General features: G+C 42.3%; 1 protein-coding gene across 1 annotated transcript in view; it reads left to right on the top strand.

The window, feature by feature from the left end:
* The first annotated feature begins 8,475 nt into the window (after positions 1–8,475).
* Cpe (carboxypeptidase E) overlaps positions 8,476–18,106 on the top strand; it is a 98,655-nt gene continuing 89,024 nt past the window's right edge. The window contains exon 1 of the mRNA XM_005367746.3: positions 8,476–8,941. Coding sequence (XP_005367803.1) covers positions 8,635–8,941 — 307 coding nt within the window. The 5' untranslated portion in view covers positions 8,476–8,634. The remainder of the gene's footprint in view (positions 8,942–18,106) is intronic.

Here is an 18,106-nt window from a genome sequence, read left to right as displayed (position 1 = left end):
GTGCTCTACAGGAGCTGAGACAGGAAGTGGTGCTCTACAGATGCTGAGACAGGAAGTGGTGCTCTACAGGAGCTGAGACAGGAAGTGGTGCTCTATAGGAGCTGAGACAGGAACTAGCACCTTACAAAATCCCATGAAAGGTTGGGACATCACAGCCATGATCCTTGCTTGCTTTCTTAGAGAATAAGCCTCTATTCTGTGCCTTCTCTAAAGGTTAGAGTAACAGTAGCCATGCCAGAGGGGCAGAGGTGGCAACTGACTTCAGGAGATGGGCCCACCAGAAATCAAGACACTAGTGGAGAATCTCAAACAGGCAAGACCCCAAAGGCTTGGGCTCCAGAGTGTCTCTTGCTACTGCTGTGCCTTCATCTGTTTGCCACTGCCATTTTTTCTCTGGCATGGTACAAATGGATGTGGGGAGAGCCCCACTGCTTTTTTTTTTTTTTTTTTTTTGAGACAGGATTTCACTGCAGTTTTAGAGCCTGTCCTGGAACTAGCTCTTGTAGACCAGGTTGGCCTCGAACTCACAGAGATCCGCTTGCCTCTGCCTCCCAAGTGCTGGGATTAAAGGTGTGAGCCACCACCGCCTGGCTCGAGCCCCACTGCTTTTAATGTAGTGTGATTAGCTCATGGAAAGATCGCATTGTACCGGGCATTTTTACCTGTGGTTATTATGAAGATGATTTCCTCTTAAACTGCACTGTTCAAAGTGTTACCCCCACACCTGATAAAACAGGGGCTGCAGAGGATAGAAAATAGGACTAAGAAGTGTCACATGGCAGGGACTTAGGAATTTCTCTTGAGGAGCCATATAGACTATGGTTTAGGTTAATGATTAAGAAAAACACTCAACTCCCAGAAGTTAGCTCAAGTTCTTCCTGATATTGGGAAATGTGTTTGTGTGTTTTGGTGCACAGCATAGCTAAAACAATGCTTTAAACAACTGGCTTCATGTAACTAGAAAAAAAGAACTGGATAGTTAGTTAAGATAATTGGATAGGACTCTAAAATATGAAGAGTGAAACTAGAAACCTGTATTTCTGGAAAGTATAAAAACTGCTGCCTATGTAAATGGTTGTGGCTGAAAGGCTTCTGACCTATGAGATGTGTAAAATATAAATGTTTAACTGTGTGTGGGCTCTACAAGATATTTGTTTTTTACCTCTAATACATTAAATGTTTAATCATGTAAGGGATATGGAAAACATGTTGCTTTTTACTTGTATTCATTTTAATCATTCACTTAAATATAGAATGTAACCACACTGTAATTTTTATATTGCTCAAAAGATTCTACTGGGGTACATAAACTGTAAGGGAGAAGGTAAAAAGGTAGGAGAACAACATCAGGAAAGGTGTGGAAGGAGAGAAGATGGAGAAGGAAGACATCAGGAAGTAGAGGAGAAGGAAGTCATCAGGAAAGAGACAGAGACAGCAGGGTAGAAGAACAAAACAGAAAGCAAATAGAGTAGAACAAATAGCAGAAGGAATAATAAAAGAGAAGAGAAACTTTTATTTTTCAGAAAAAGAAGTCTGTGTGTTTTTCTTACAGACTCTGCTTCTCATTCCCAATCTCTCTGACCTGCAGAAGGCTCTGCATTAGAGAGACTTTCAAGACATAGGAAGGTGCTCACTGTACAGCTCTGAAGGGAAAGGTATCCTGAAATTTGGAAATCAAAGAATACCTGCATCCATTTCCTCTAGTTTTTCTGGGCATCTTTTCTTTCACCTTCTAGAGGTGCACATTTTCCTATACCTCTGCCCCCCCACCATTTTGTGTGAGACAAGCTAGATGCTGACTCCCTCCCCCTGAACATTTCACCCCTTCCCCATCCCAGGGACAAATTGCAATCCCTCTGGATTCTGAACTATGTAGGTTTGTTAAGTAGGGGTTGAAATAGGTAAAGGCTTCCAAATGTGGCTAACCTTGACTCTATACTTGCCTGGGTACTTTAACATCTTAAACACTTAATTCTAGACTTGTAATCTAATTAAGTCTGTGTTTCTGTGGGAAAGTAAGAAGTAGGACTTTTCCTTCTGCCTTCTTACTGATATTACTATTACAGATGTCAGAGATGGAGTTCTTGGAGCTGAACTGAGAAATGCACATTAAGCCCAATTGCATGATTAGTTATTAGTTGCCCTCAGTTCTTCACCGATTATGCAACAGAAGATGTCAGGTCTATTTAGGGTGTCCTCTGGAGGCCTCATGTCATGGTTTGAATATGAAGTTTATCAAAGATTCCTATTGAAGGCTTGACCACTGGTGTATCCAGGGTTCATGGTGGGGGAAGTGGATTACTGCAGCTCTAATCTCATGAATAGGCTAATTCATGGATGATGTAATAGCTGAGTGGGATCTAGGAAGCGATTCCAGTTGGAAGGAGTATGGCATGAGTCCTTGATCCATTCCTCCTCTCTTTCTGCTTCTTGGTCGCCTTAGATGAGCATATTCCCTTCATTACAGTGTCCCAGGATCATGTTCCTGCCATGCCACAGCCAAAAGCAATGGATTCAGATGTTCTAGTTCTGCATCCCTGAAATGGTGAGTCAAATGTGCGTGTGTGTGTGTGTACGTGTATATGTGTGTGTATGTATGTATGTATGTATTTATTCATGTATGTATGTATATAAATTGTTAATATCAGGTATTTTGTTACAGTGATAAAGCCTTTTTTTAATATAGAGCTCTCTACAACACGGTTGCCAGCTGTCTTAGAATAAGTCATATAAGAAGGGAGAGACAGACAGAGAAAGTCAGAGAGACAGAGAGAAAGAGAGAGCAAATAAGATGGAAGTTACAACAGCTTTGGAAGATAACATCCCATTATTTCTTTTGATTTTATTTTTGAAGTTCTAGAGAGCTAAGTCTTGACTTTATGTATGCTAGACAGGGGATTTACCACCGAGCCAAGCCCAGATTTTCATCATTTCTGCTTTATTATTGTCACTTGAGTGAGTTACTAAGTCCTGCCTACTTCCCAATGGAACGAAATTAAACTTCATCTCTTTGAGTGGAGGAGAATACAGAATCACTGCTCTGTATAGTAGGTTGCTATTGCACATTTCTGAGTAGCATTTTTGATAATGTCATGTTAGTTACTGGAGACTTTGCCATGGTGGGAATATTTGCATCATGTAACTGAGCAAAAACTCTCTGTTTCCTACCAGAGAACTATTAGCCATTTTCCGGCACACAGCAGGACAGAGGTAGAGCTCCATGTTCACAGGATTTCTGTGGGGTAGATAGACTTTAGACAGAGCTGAGGAAGACAGAATCAAAGCTGCATACATAGAGAGAGTTTCTGAACTTGGTGAGAACAGAGGTGAAGCTGAAAGTGGGGTTATAAGAGTTTAAATACGCAACAACAATGTCTAGAAGGGACATTACAAAAACCAGCACTGTCTCTTTCAAATTCTTTTTCATGTTTGTACATACATTTCAAAATAGGTTCTGCATGTTGAATTTACCAGAAACTTGGAATTCAAGATATTTTAAAAATCTGTAATGAAGACGAGTAAGCACATACATGACTATAAAACACAAAGGCGTAATGCATGCTCCAGTAGGATGGATGCAGCTGGCCCCAGGTAAAATAGCCCAAAGTGCAAGGCCCAAGGTTTAATTCCTTTGCATCAAAGCTTTAGTGTATGTGGTATGCCAGCCATCAGATTTGTGGGAAGTCATCTAAGAAAGAAAGTTTCCAGAACCATAGCATTTTAGATTTGCAATAGATCTTACCAAACATTAATACACGCATCATTATTTCCTAGAGCATGTGTTATGGGTATTTGTTTTTTTTTGAGACAGGGTTTCTCTGTAGCTTTTGGAGCCTGTCCTGGACCTAGCTCTTGTAGACCAGGCTTGCCTCGAACTCACAGATATCCACCTGCCTCTGCCTCCCGAGTGTTGGGATCAAAGGCTTGCACCATTACTGCCCGGCTATGTGTTGTGGTTTGAATGAAAAATGTCTCCACAGGCTCAAGCAATTGAATACTTGGACCCCAGTTGGTGACTGTGTTTGGGAAGGTTATGATACCCTTTGGAGGTGGAGCCTTGTGAGAGGAAGCATATCACTAGGCCAGGGTCAGGCTTTGAGAGATCATAGCTTTGCCCTGCTTCCAGTTTTCTCTTTCTGCTTCTCACAGGTGGATGGAGATGTGATCTCTCAGCTCCCTGCTCTGGCCCCGTAGGCACCTGCTGCCTGCCCGCTGTTGTGATGGACTCTCCCTCTGAAACGGGAAGTCAAACTCAGCTTTCTTCTATAAGCTTCTTGTGGACAAGCTATTTCATCACAGTAAGAGAGAATTAACTGATACAGCATAATTGTCAATCAAATATTAAAATTACAATCCCCCCACCTTGTCCTTTCGCTTGTTTCTGACAGGGTCTCCCGTAACCCAGGCTGGTTTCCAATTCATTGTAGTGGACTCTGGGATGAATCTCTTGACTCTCTTTCCTTCATTCCCAAGCACTGGCGTTATAGCCATAAGTCATGCTACCTGGTTCATTTCCTGTTTGAAATCAAGAACATTTTTAAAAAATTGTCTTTAAAAAAAGATTTTAATACTTTTATGGGTGTGTCTGCCATGTGTGTGCAAGTGTGCAAGAAGCCAGAAGATGTCATACCCCCTGAAGCCGGAGTGCTAAGTGGTCATATGCCTCCTGACATGGGGACTGGGAATCAAACTCAGGTCCTCTGGAGGAACAGGAAGCAATCTTAATCAGTGAGCCATCTCTCCAGATCCCAAGCCAAGAATGAATATTATTAATGCCTGAAACTCACCTCGAAATTTGAGACTTGAAAACTTGAAAATACATGCATTTAAAAAATATATGTAGGCCGAGCAGTGATGGTGCATGCCTTTAATCCCAGCACTCGGGAAGCAGAGGCAGGTAGATCTCTGTGAGTTCGATGCCAGCCTGGTCCACCAGAGCTAGTTCCTGGACAGGCTTCAAAGCTACAGAGAAACCTTATCTAGCAAAACCAAATATGTACACACACACACACACACACACACGTATAAGTATATATAATTATTTGAAAATTTAAAACAATGTCTTTTAAATTTTTATTTTTACTGCTGGGCTGGAACCTTCCGCTTGCCTCAAAGCTGGATTCCTGAATCTCTCTCCCCAAACTCCCCCCACTCAGTCTCCAAAGAAAGGAAAGGCAGCCATAAGCCCAGTTCTGAATTCTTGGTGGGTACTACAGCTCCTTTCCTGAAACCGCCAGCTGCCCAAGTCCCCACCTAAAGTGCTCATCTCTTGAGCACATGTGGGCCCAAACCCAGCTTGTGACTCACAGGTCACCACACCTCACCTATAACCTATAAAGTCACCCTGCATTCATTTGTGGGTGTGGCTTCTCTGGCCTGGATATCTGGGACTGGAGAACCCACTTGGGAGTTTCTTTGCTCAAATAAACCTGTTCTTGTACTTCTTCAATTCATCTCGATCTGACTTACTGTATCAATAGTGAAACCTACTATGGGGAAGAGGGAGGAACAGAAAATCTATTATTAATTATTATCATTGTTTTAAGTGTATATGTGTTTTGTCTGTACACCTTGTGCCTGCCTGCTACTGGCAGAGATCAAAAGAGGCCTTTGGATCCCCTTGAACTATAGTTACCAACCATTGTGAACTATCATGTGGATGCTGGGAATTGAACCTGGGTCCTCTGGATAAACAGCCAGTGCTCTTAAATACTGGGCCATTGCTCTAGTCCCAACAGTATAGACATTTAGTAAGTCACCTAGATGGTTCTTTTATATTTAAACACTAGAAAATGGATAATTGAGCCACTTTATTTTTAACATATTAGGGCCACAGATGTCTAAGATGTCAGAGGCAATATTATATAGCTAGTGCAATCCCACATTTTTTCCCCTTTAAAGTAAAAACAAAACAAAAAATTCCTTAGGACCTATAAGACAACATTAAAAAAAAAGTCAGCCAAGGAACAAGATAGGACTTCAATGAGAGGGTCTTGTTTGTGTGTAGTTACGAGTCAATACACCCCCACCCAGCCGCAAATTAGTGAGGTTGCTGTAAATTACTAACAAGAAAATCTTAACTCTATAATTTCAAAGTCATTGGTTTTAGCCACATTGTTTTCTTTTCTCTGGTTTTCCAAGGTTGCCCTTTGGGGAATGAGTTTTTAGAAGTGTAATTGTAACTTTGCTTTCAAGCTTCTGAACTAAGGAACAAACTCAGGTTGGCCATAGTGGGAAGCATAGAGGGTTCTTCTTGTTGTTGCTGCTTTTCCTAAAGCTCTGTCTAAGGAGGAAGTTGGGTGGCAGCTTGCCTCCTCAAACATTCCCCACCCAAATCTGTGGTAGCTGGCTAAGGAGGCACATAACAGTAATACACACCAGCATTTGGGAGCTTGGAGATAAGAGATCAGGAGCTCAAGGCTAGTCTCAGATATGTACTGAGTTTGAGGTCAGCCTGGGCTACATGAGACCCCATCTGAAGAGAAGGAGATTTGACACAGGATTTGAAGCTATCCTCTCTGCTAGCATCTTGCCGATATGCCTGTCTTTATTTATTCACTTTTATTTACTTATTTGAGGTACCCTCTCACTATTATTAATTATTATTAATTTTAATAGTATAATAATTAATTATTTATTCAGGATGGAGTATTATTAGGCAGTGGAGAAAAAGACATCTGAGGAAAAAAATGTCCAACATGAAACATTAGCCAGCGGATGCAGCCTTTCTTTTTGTTGGCCATACTCAATGGATTATTTATTCAGATCTGTGCTGTCATTAAATCCAAATGGCAACCTTTGTAGATGTTGCTCCTGCTTCAGGCTCCTGAATGCGGGGATGATGGGTGTACACTATCCTGACTTGGTTTTTTACTTCCTGTAAAATTTATATGTGTGCGTGTCCCCATTTATTTATGTATATGTGAGTGTGCTCAAGGAAGTTCGAAATGGCATCAGACCCCCTGAAGCTGGAAATGCAGACAGTTGGGATCCCCTGGTTTTGGGTGCTGGGAATGGAACTTGGGTCTTTTGCAAGAGTGTTATGTGCTCTTTATTGTGAAGCCATGTCTCCAGCCCCTGGAACAGTAGTATTTATTTTAGGACTGATTGTTGACATTCTCGAGATGAGCTGGATGCCCACAACGACTGCCTTCTTTGCCTTAGGGCTGTTCCTTGAATGAGTGACAGACAAATTTTTTACGAGCCTCATTCACCAGTGCCACTAAAATTTCGTGCCTTAGCTGTGACACTCCGGTTATGATTTCTCAGGGGTGGAGGGTGGGATGCGGTGTGGGGTGTGAGCATGGCAGCCACATCTGCCACAGGTCGACTTTGGAAGGCAGTGGGCCTTCTTAGAGCCACAGAGACCACACAGCCTGTTAATCTGGTGGGTATCACTTCCCAAGCATCTGAGTTCCCTTTGTCCTCTAGCTGCTTCTCAGACCAAACTGTCTGGAAGAGAAGGTAGGTCCAGCCAGTGTTTCATGCTGCACTAAGAAAGAAAAAAAAAGCTCTAATGAAGCTATTTATAGATCTGGATTCCTTTCCAGGTGACAGGCTTTATTCGGGACAGTGTATTATTAGACAGTGGAGAAAGAGACATCTGAGCAAAAAAAATGTCCAACATGAAACATTAGTCAGCGTGTTCAGCCTTTCTTTTTGGTGGCCATACTCAATGGATTATTTATTCAGATCCGTGCTGTCGTTAAAGCCGAATGGCAACCTTTGCGGGTGTTGCTCTAAAAAGGCAAGTCTTACCCAAGGGTGGTCATTTAAGCCCATGCTTTTAGATTTCTGCAGTTACTTTGTGAATGGAATGGAGGTGCCATTTGTCTGTATTTCCTCCATTACAGGATTTAATCATAACACCAAACTAAATCCTATGTCTTGTTCAGAAGCAGAGTCTGATTTTGTGTTTTTCAGGGTGTCACAGAAGGCATCTGGTATAGGTCGGGCTTGCAAAGGATGTTGTCCCGCCTCACTTCCCCCACGGGACACAGGAGTATGTCTGTTAAAGACAGTATCTATTAATTGATAGGGAGCATCTTTAAATCAAAATGCAGTGTTCTGATTTAGAAATCAGAGCCTTGCTATGATGAAATCACAACCCTTAAATTTGGACTATTGAAGCAGCGATGATGGGGAGAGAAGGCAGCAGCTAGCTGCTTCTCAACCCCACCCCACATTCTGTTGCGTCCAGGTAGAAATCCTGAAGATGCAACCTTTAAAAGCTCTATTAACAACCCAAGAATGTGTTTTCTACAACCACGGTCCTGGGTCATGGTTCCCTCTCACTGACAACAGCCTTCCTGAGCCAAGGCCTTAGCTGTCATTCCAAACCTGCCCGGTCCCTGGTGCCATTTGGCTTTTGACGTGGGTCTGAGCCAAGGAATAACGCCAGCATCCCTGGTGGCTGCCAGCCCTGTGCTGGGCCTCCTGGCTCTCGCTTCCCGGGGAGGGTAGGGCAGTGCGCAGAGCCGCCGCGTCGCCGCTGTCCTCTGGGTGGCCCCAGCGTGCACCACCACTCATTGAGCCCTGGAAGGTGAGGAGAGAGGAGGCTGGTGCTGAGCTCGCCAACTCCACCCGGGCCCGGGCAGACAAAAGAGGCCTGCGGTGCAGCTTGCGGGGGACGCGATGGCCCGACGCGGAGGACGGGTGCTGCTGGCGTTATGCGCTGCCCTGGTGGCCTGCGGGTGGCTGCTGGATGCGGAAGCCCAGGAGCCCGGGGCACCCGCGGCTGGCATGCGGCGGCGCCGGCGACTGCAGCAGGAGGACGGCATCTCCTTCGAGTACCACCGCTACCCCGAGCTCCGCGAGGCGCTGGTGTCCGTGTGGTTGCAGTGCACCGCCATCAGCAGGATCTACACGGTGGGGCGCAGCTTCGAGGGCCGGGAGCTCCTGGTCATCGAACTGTCGGACAACCCCGGGATCCATGAGCCTGGTAAGTACCCTGCCTGCTGCGGGACCCCGGTGCCCGTAAGGAGAGGTGATTCCCGGTGGAAGATGCTTGGATGGAAGATGGGAAGTGGGAGAGGAACCAAGCGCCCAATGTCTCCCCGTCGTTCTTATATCCGACCCCTTTTTTGGAGAACACAGACAAGGGAGGTTGGAACGATGCGGGCAGGAGTAATAGGCAAGCAAATCCCAGAGCTCGTTCCCCGGGTGTTCACCCTCACATACGGGTCGAACTCCAAACAGAATGAAATTGTGAGTTCTCAGGAATGCCAACACCTTTCCAGTAGACACCAGTGGAAAATAAGGTGCAGAAGGCGGGGTCTCAGAGGAAACTAAAAAGAGTCATTGATCATTTGTTCTAGAATTTCCAAAGGACCAGCTTATTGGGCGCCGCAGGCTCTGCGCACCCACCTCTACGTTTGTGTGAACCTTAGGTGCACTCTTGGCTGTGGATGGTGTCAAATTTTAAAAAGATATTGATGATCTAGGTGTCGTGTCGTGTGCATATATATATCGCTCTTCCTACCAGGGTGGAAAAAGGGTCTCTATCAGGCATACAAATTCTGAAACTGCAGATGGCCTTACTGAGAGAAAAATAGAACATTACGTTTTGTCCCCTCTGCTTTAGCCACTCCGAGATTTTCATGACCGGCTTTCAGCTCCTGTAACCATCGTGTTAGGCATTTTCCTTTAAAGTATGTTAAATAAAGCACGTTTTGATTTATGCTAAAGGCTGTGGGCTTAGTATAACAGGAATATTTTAAGCCGTGTTTTGGGACCTTTTGGGTTATGTTTATGCTCTTTAGAAGTGATTTAGGCCTGAGCTTTCTGTTGATAATAACAGCCTGCTAGAGAGATCTGGGCACTAAAATCAGTATGGGATGCTTTTTATTTTTTTTAAAGGAGAAGGAAACACAAAAGCTAGGCTAAAAATTCTCAGTGCTGGACCCGAAAAGTCTCCCTTCCTCTATCTTCCCCTCCCATTTTCTTTCCTCGCTGCGTCTCTTGCTTAGCTTGGCCTTGAATTTGAAATGCTGTAGGGGCTGGCCTTGAAGTCCTCATCTTCCCTCCAGCTTCCAAATCCTAAAGGAATTATGGGTTATGGGTGTTTCCCATGACTCCTGACTTTTTTTTTTTTTTTTTCTTTTTTTTTTTTTTTTTTTTGTCTTTGTAGGATGACATCTTCGATGTCCGAGTAAGCCATGCATTCAGCTGCCTGCTTAGATTGCCCAGCTGCCAGCTGTTTCCCCATGGCATATTACAAACCAATCTGAGACGGGATTACAACAGGCACTAAAAGAGACACCTTGGTCTTTCAATGTGGCGTGTACATGTTGATAAATCACAAGCCTTTAGAAAACATTTCTTGCCTATGAGAGGGTGTGAGTGAACTTGCTGTGAGAATCCTCAAGCCAGGTCCTAGGAAAATCCACACGGGGTTGCAGCCGGGTTCAGCGTGGAAACCAGAAACTCGATGGCTTGTGTTTGGGTAGTTATTGGGAAATTAAGGACACATGCTAACACGAAGAAGAGTCTTTTGAAGCAAGTCACGCAGTCAAAGCTGGCTGTCCCTGACAGTTACATGACTCTGCTGCTTACTCACGATCCTCTGTTTGGAGTCTCCTGAATTATTTAGAGATTTTATGAAAGCTATGGTTTAACGTTATGTGGCTTCATATGTGGAGACCAAATGATAGGATGATATTATTGTAAGATATGATAGGTTCTGCAAATGAAAACGAATGATTTTGCTTGAAGATGTGGAATGGATAGTACATTAAGATCTACAAATATGGCTGAAAATGATCATTTTTTTAAAAAAATGTCCTTCAAATTTCTTTTAGGTTAAACAAATAAAAAAAGTAATAGCCACACGTCTTCTGAGGCAGAAATGGGTTCAATCAGTGTTTTTGTTTTTGTTATTTGAAATCGTACACCTTCAGGGTGAGCTAAGTTACACGAATTATCCACAAGGTAGTTCCTGCCCTCAGGGGCTTGGTGAGTGGGACATTTGGCATAAAGGTTATAGGGCAGTAAGTGACTGGTAAGACTGGAGAATCATAGGTAAGGGGGACTGGAGAGTACGTGACAGAAATCAGGAAAGGCCCAAATTGCTGAAATTTACAGATTCTAATATTGCTCAGACCTCTTTTGAAGGCAACTTATCGAATTTTATCTCAAAAGTATATCTGAGATTTGTTTGAAATGATGCTAGCCATTTAAAAGACTTTATTATTTCTTTATCTGTGTGTGTGTGTGTGTGCAGATGTGGATTCATGGCGTGGTGTGTGGGTGGAGGTCAGAGGACACTTTCAGAAGTTGGTTCTTGCCTCCAACACGTGGGTCCTGGGAATAAACTCGGGTTGTCAGGCTCGGCAACAAATGCCTTCACTTACGGGCTCTGAAGTAAAGTAACACTTTTAATTCTTCTTTAAGTTCATTTGACTAGATTAAAGATTTCCATGCTGTTTGAATATTCATTTTATTTCCCAGCATGAAAGAAGAGTCAAGTTGTTGGTTTTCTTTTCTTTCTTTTCCTTGATCTAGACAGTTTGGGAGGTAGCTGAGTGGCGGAGCACCCTCTTAGGGCTTTGTGTTGGGTCCCCAGTACGGAAAAAACTATGTGTCTATTTCTAATGATTTAGTTGCTGTAATGGAACACAGAATAACATCCCCCCCCCCCCAACAATGACAGCAACAACTGAAAGTTTCCTTTGGTTAGATTAGCATTTTATGGGCAGACACTTGTCGAAACCCCCAGCTTTCTTCTTGGACAGAAGGAAGTAATCTCGGTATCTGTTTGGCACAATCTGTGAACCGAGTTTAGCATCTCCCCCAAATGATATCCTTATTTATTCACCCTTTGAGCTCATCCAAAGGGAAAGGAGGTCAGGGAAGATGGTTCAGTCAGTGAAGTGCTTCTCTCCCAAGCATGAAGGCCTGAATGGGATCCCTCAGAACTCAAGGAAGAAGCTGAGCAGAGAGCACTCAGTGCTAGTGATGTAGTCAGGGGACCCTAGGAGCTTATTGGCCAGCCAATCCAACCAATCAACAAGCTCCAAGTTCAGCAAGAGTCCTGCTTCAAAGAGTGAGGTGGAGAGGGATTGAGGAAGCTACCAATGTTGGCTTTGTACCCTCCCTCTTGTGTGCAAGCAAGCAAGAAAGCACACATGTCCACACTCATGCATGCATGCACAATCAAGAAATCCCACTTTGGAATCATCAGTGAAAAACATCTATACATATTATGTGATGATTTAATAGGAACCAGCTTGGTTTTTGACTTGCTAAAATATGCACGAAAGAAACCTTTATTAATTTATATCTAAGTAGTAGGATCCAAATGTGCAGACTATGCTTTCCAGGGCTAATAATCCATTGTTTGGAACAATAATTGTTTACATGTAATTCAGGTTTGCTTTTGTAAAGTCAACCTGATTCACAGCTGAAATTCCATTTTAAATGCATTCTTGAGAGCACGGATTTTCTCTTTTACAGCCTGGAATGATTATTTTGGACCTATTCCCCCCAAATCTGTAAAAATTTAAAGTTCTTGAGTGCCAGTATGCAATTGCCAAATGTTGTGATGAAACATGTTTCGCTTACAAAATTCCTGCAAAGCTTGAAAACACAACAAACAAACAAACAAACAAACAATAGAGATTTTGATGACACGTGTTTTTTTTCCCCTTTTCTTTTTCTTTTCTTTTCTTTTTTCCTAGAAAATTTGGTATGAATTAGTGTGAACTGATTACAACTGAGCAGGAACTGACTGTCAGTGAAGATAGATGTTAGATTCTGGAGAAGAATCTGAACCAAATCACACAAGGTCAAGAGTTATTTTTAGACTGGGTGAGTCAACAGGACTTTTGCCAGAAGCTACATTCTTGATTGACTTGGGATTGGCCAGTGGAAGTGGGGGAGAGATGAATCTGGCCTATAGCCTTCTACTTAATGCTCAGACTACTCGATCTTGAGGTAGAACCCAGGGCTGGTATAATCAGGCCAGCACATCCCCAATCCAAAGGGACAGCTTTTTATGGAAACCGACATGAGAAGAATCATTTCTGTCACATGCCACATTGGTTGACCTAAGGGATAAAGTCCCTTGCCCTTCACACACATCTTCTTTGGAAAGATATTAAGGAATACAGAGGTGCCTTAGAAAAGGTAACATGTCACCCCAGACATTTCCTAAGTTCATTCAATGCAGCATTGATGCATGGCTCCACAGGCATTAGACAAATAAGAAAACCAGGTTTGTCTGTTTAAAAATTTCTCAGGATCATTAATAATTAATAGCACTCTTTTACTGACCTATATCATCCCCAGTCCGGTTGGGTGTATAAAACACAGTATTGGCATTGATTATCTTATTAAGGATTCATTTGTAAGTCTTCATCAGAGCGCCTCATAAGGAAAGCTCGTCAGGAGGTGGGGCATGGGATTATCGTTTCTGTTATTGTTGTTCATAAGTACCTAGTATAGTGATTTATTTATTTATTTATTTATTTACTCATTACATTGATTACAGAAACATGAGGAAGATTCTGAGACCATGAAGCATAGGATAATTTAATGAGAAGGCTAGTAAGACTGAGTCATTGTAATTTGTCTTTTCTTATTAGGATATATATATACATTTTTATTTTGTGTATGTCTCTTTGTGGCATTGTGCCCATGAGAGCAATGCCCAAGGAGTCCAGAAGATGGCAACAGATTTCCAGGAGCATGAGTTAAGGGTTGATTACAAACCATCCCTCATGGGTGCTGGGAAGTGAACTCAAGTCCTCAGTAAAAGCAGCAAGTGCTTTTAACTGCTGAGCCATCTCTCGACTCCCCTTGCTCTCTTTTGTTATAGACTCACACCTCACAGGAATGGCAGGAGGCCAGAGGAGCATAGTCTATACCAAAGGTCATCCTGAAGTTGCTTGTGTCTATTAGGAGATGGGCTAACTAAAGACATTCCCTTCCCTTGGCGGCTCTGGAACTGTGCTCCATTGACCCAGACTGCTTAGGCCCGCTGCCCACCTCTTACTGCTAGTGCTATACTGACCTGGTTGACGGTCCTCCTGGTCTTACTATTTTCTTGTTCACAGATGTTTGCCTTTAATTTGTTTTAAAGTGTGGGGTCTGCTTTTGTTCCAGTCTGACAGACTATTTTACTTAATAGAAACAAAGTGCTTCTTCTTTGAGACTACCTTCATGATGGTTCCTTTAGGTGAATAAATACATCTAGGGTAAATCTGGTATTTTCATTGATGATCTAACTTGTTTTCCTAAAGAATTTATGAAGGAGTTGCTGAAGGTCATGACCTGTCTGTCCATCTCAGCCCATGTGAAAGGTATCTGGAACTGGCTTTTTCATGCCTTCCCAAGCATTTCTGTACTGGGGTTCATTCTACGTGTTTCTGCGAGTCTTTGGAAAATACAGGGTAAAGACTACAGTGATGATTTTGATGTTAAAAAACTGGAGTTCAGATCCTGTGTTTTGTTTTCAGCTGAGTGCTCGTGAGAGAGCCGATGAATTATCTTCTCACCAGTCCACGTATCTGTCACCTGTGAGATGATAATAGCACGGTAAATGAGATGATAAATTTTAGGTTCTTGATCCAATATGTAGTAACAGTTAATGTCACCTCTGCTATGACAATTCTTTGGTTGGCCTGTGTGCTCTTCTAGTAACTATGTGCTTAGGGGTTTTACTCTTTTTTTATCTTAAGTGTCTAGTACAGTTCTTGTGGTTTAGATATGAAATGTCCCCTGTAGGCTCACGTGTTAGAACACCAGTGTACTGGTAGCACTGCTAGGGAGGGCGTGAAACCTTTCAGAGGTACACCACATCTGGACGAAGTTCATGGGGCACCCATTGAGGATTTGTACTTCGGTAGGTACTACTCCTTATTCACGCTCTGGTCCTTGAGTGCCAACGAAGTGTGACCAGCGGGCTGCTTCTCCCATCATGCCTTCCCCACCACGATGGAATAGATCTCCAACTGCAAGCTGCAGGAAACCCTCCTTTCCTTAACTTTCTTTGGTGGCCAAAGCTGCAAAGAAGCTAACGCGGTAATGCTTCAGGCACAAGGTTACTCAACGGTTATCTGGTGAAGAAGTACGCACTTTCTCAAACAGGCAAAAATGCTCACTACCAGACAAGGTCACGAAGAAGGTCATGCCATAGTACATGTGAGCATGCCGAAGTGTGAAGACAAAGAGTCACAGGAATGCCTCTAATTATATTTCATTACATACTTTTTTTTAATGGAGAAATCGCCAACTACTGTCTTCTCAAGTTGCAAGGATGTCCTTGCTGTGTTGTTGAACTGGAAAGACTTCGTTTTGGGGCTTCTTTACTTTATAAAGCTAAATTGCCCTTTAGAAGAAAAGTTAAATTAAAGTTTAAAATGTAATCAGCAAGAATTTCTTCAGCGAATTTTGACTTTTAAAAGAAATCTGCATGAGTAGCTAGTGCGATGGCTTGGTTGGTAAAGATACTTAGAGCCAGCCTGAAGACGTGAGTTCACCCTCGACCCCGAGAGAGGGAGAGAGAGAGAGAGAGAGAGAGAGAGAGAGAGAGAGAGAGAGAGAGGACTGACTCCCTCGGGCTGTTCTCTGATCTCCACACTCCGGTCATGGACTCTCACACAAACCAACCAGAAATGAATAAAACATGCACCAGGGATTAGTGTTGCACAAGAAGAAATGCACACTTGTTTTAAACACCGAAGCTGCACATCTCCAGACTTTAATTTTATTTTCTTCCAGTACATGATGTTGACAATGTCACACGGAAGACCGCCCAGAAGCTGGCTGATAGATCAAATGAACTCCAAATGTGAAAGATGCTTAAGTGTGTTCTTCTATTCCCAGTAATTATTGGAATGGCAGGAATCCACCAATTTGTGAATGTTTCTATTTCTTTAAAAATTCATGATATGACTCTTTCTAAAAACACCTGGCCAAAGAGAAGAACTGCTTATGTTGCTAGAACTTTTAATTATTTTCAGATGATCACCTACATCTTAAACTGTCCCCAGATGAGTTATCCTGAAAGAAGAAGTGGAGTATGTAGACTATTACAGGGCAAAAGCCCAGACAGCTGCCTCGGACATTACACTCAGAAATAACTTTCTGAGGCTAGCAAATATTTTGCTTTTTATAAAAACCTGTTTACTGTAAAAAGCTTCCTGGTTCTACAGCAATCGCTTAAAAATCTTCATTTAAGTATATTTCATTTCAAGTAAAGGCTTTTTTTTTTGAAAAAAGGGAGCAGATCATGTATTTTTAAAATGAACCTAAATAGAACTTTCAACTTAAATTTAGATTGCTAAAAAAAATAAAATTAAAAAAAATGCGTTGTTGTGGTTTTGCTTGGCACCAGAATTGGGATAAACCCATAATTTATTTGATTTGCTTGCTCATGGCAGATGACTCCCTCATGTTCAGATCTAGAAGGGATGCTGTCCTGGAGAACTCTCCCAGTTCCTCTTTCTGTGTCACTTCTACCCAGTAGTGCCATTTACTGCAATTCCACTCACCCTCCCCAACGAGAAGCACCTTGGATCTACCACTAGACACAAATCATACATTTGATCATGTTTAGGGCAGTAAACCAGTATTATTTTTTTTTTGAGGACTAAGTAAGTGTTTTTATTTTATGTGTTTGTGGGTTTTTCCTGAATGAATGTATGTGCACTTTGTGTGTGCCTGTTCTTTGTGGGGGTCAGAAGAGGGCGCTGTGACCCCTGGAACTCGGATTTCAGACGGTTGTAACCTCTGGATGGGTGCTGGAAACTTTGGTCCTCTGCAACAGCAATTGAGCTATAATTTTATTTTGCCATTAATTAATTTTTAAGCTTTTGAGTGTAACTGTCATTTCACAGCAAAATGGATTTCTTAAAAATGAAAAGAAAATGTATCTCTGATAATGCAAATAATACTTCCACTCTAATTTAGTCATTACTTAATAAATGTTTTATATATATATTTATATTTTTATCGTGTTTATCAGGTCCTTTGAAATAAACCCTTTGCACATTAAAAATTTTTTTTTTGCATGTATGCATTTACTCTCTCCTCTCTGCCACAACATCATGAGGTCAGAGGACAGTTTGTGCATTCTCCCTTTTCTTATGGATCTCTGGGATTGAGCACTGGTTTTCAAACTTGATAGCAAGTGCCTGAACCCACTAAGTCATTTGGGAGGTGTCTTTTTTAGTCTTTCCTCCTTTTCCCTTCTTTCTCTCTCTTCTTCCTTCCTTCCTGCTTTCCTGTCTTCCTGCCTTCCTTCCTTCCATCCACAGTACAGGGGCATTGCATCACATATCTAGGATAACTGCTAACTCACTATGTATACCTCACGCTGTCTTCAAAAATAGCAATGATGCCCCTGCCTTAGTCTCCCACCTTCTGAGAGCATAGACCTGAGACTTGCCTCCAGCCCTTTGTTTATCCTGCCTTGGGTTTACCCTCTACAGATAAAATCCAGCCCTTTGTTTATCCTGCCTTGGGTTTACCCTCTACAGAAAAAATTCACTGTTACACTCCGATAACATTCTCCATTCTGGAAAATGTCTGTTGCATACAGATTCCATGGTTATGGCCTTCCCCATTCTATCCCAGACAGGCAAACATAAAGATACAGGACACAGGAGAAGCTGCTAGAAATGCTAAAGGCATTTACAGAATGAAATGGTTTGTGTTCTTGGAAGCAGGGTTCAATTTCTGGTTTTAACGTGCAGTGGTCCTAACAAAATAGTTTCATTTGTCATGTTAGCACAGATGGTTTCTGTTTATATTTACTAGAGGAAATCAGACTTATTATTGTGGGAACTCAGTAAATGTTAACCCAGATTCTGGACTTTTCAGCATTGGGGGATTAGACACTGCAAGTTTTGGAAACAGCTTGAAAAAATTGACACAATCTAGTGACCATCACACACTCCTGCAAAGAGAAATCAGTGGGTTAAACGGATTCTCTCAAGACTCAGCTCTGCTTGAGCAAACTAACAAAGCAACAATAAAATAATTCTCATGCATTTGCTGTATAGGCGTAGGTGCAAGAACACACTTTAGAATATGACAGACACACATATTTTTTTTAAATTTTATTTTATTTATTTATTTTTTATAAATTTATTTATTTATTGAG

Source organism: Microtus ochrogaster, unplaced genomic scaffold, assembly GCF_000317375.1.
Source record: "Microtus ochrogaster isolate Prairie Vole_2 unplaced genomic scaffold, MicOch1.0 UNK23, whole genome shotgun sequence".
Lineage (NCBI taxonomy): Eukaryota > Metazoa > Chordata > Mammalia > Rodentia > Cricetidae > Microtus > Microtus ochrogaster.
This window is presented reverse-complemented; position numbering and strand designations above follow the sequence as displayed.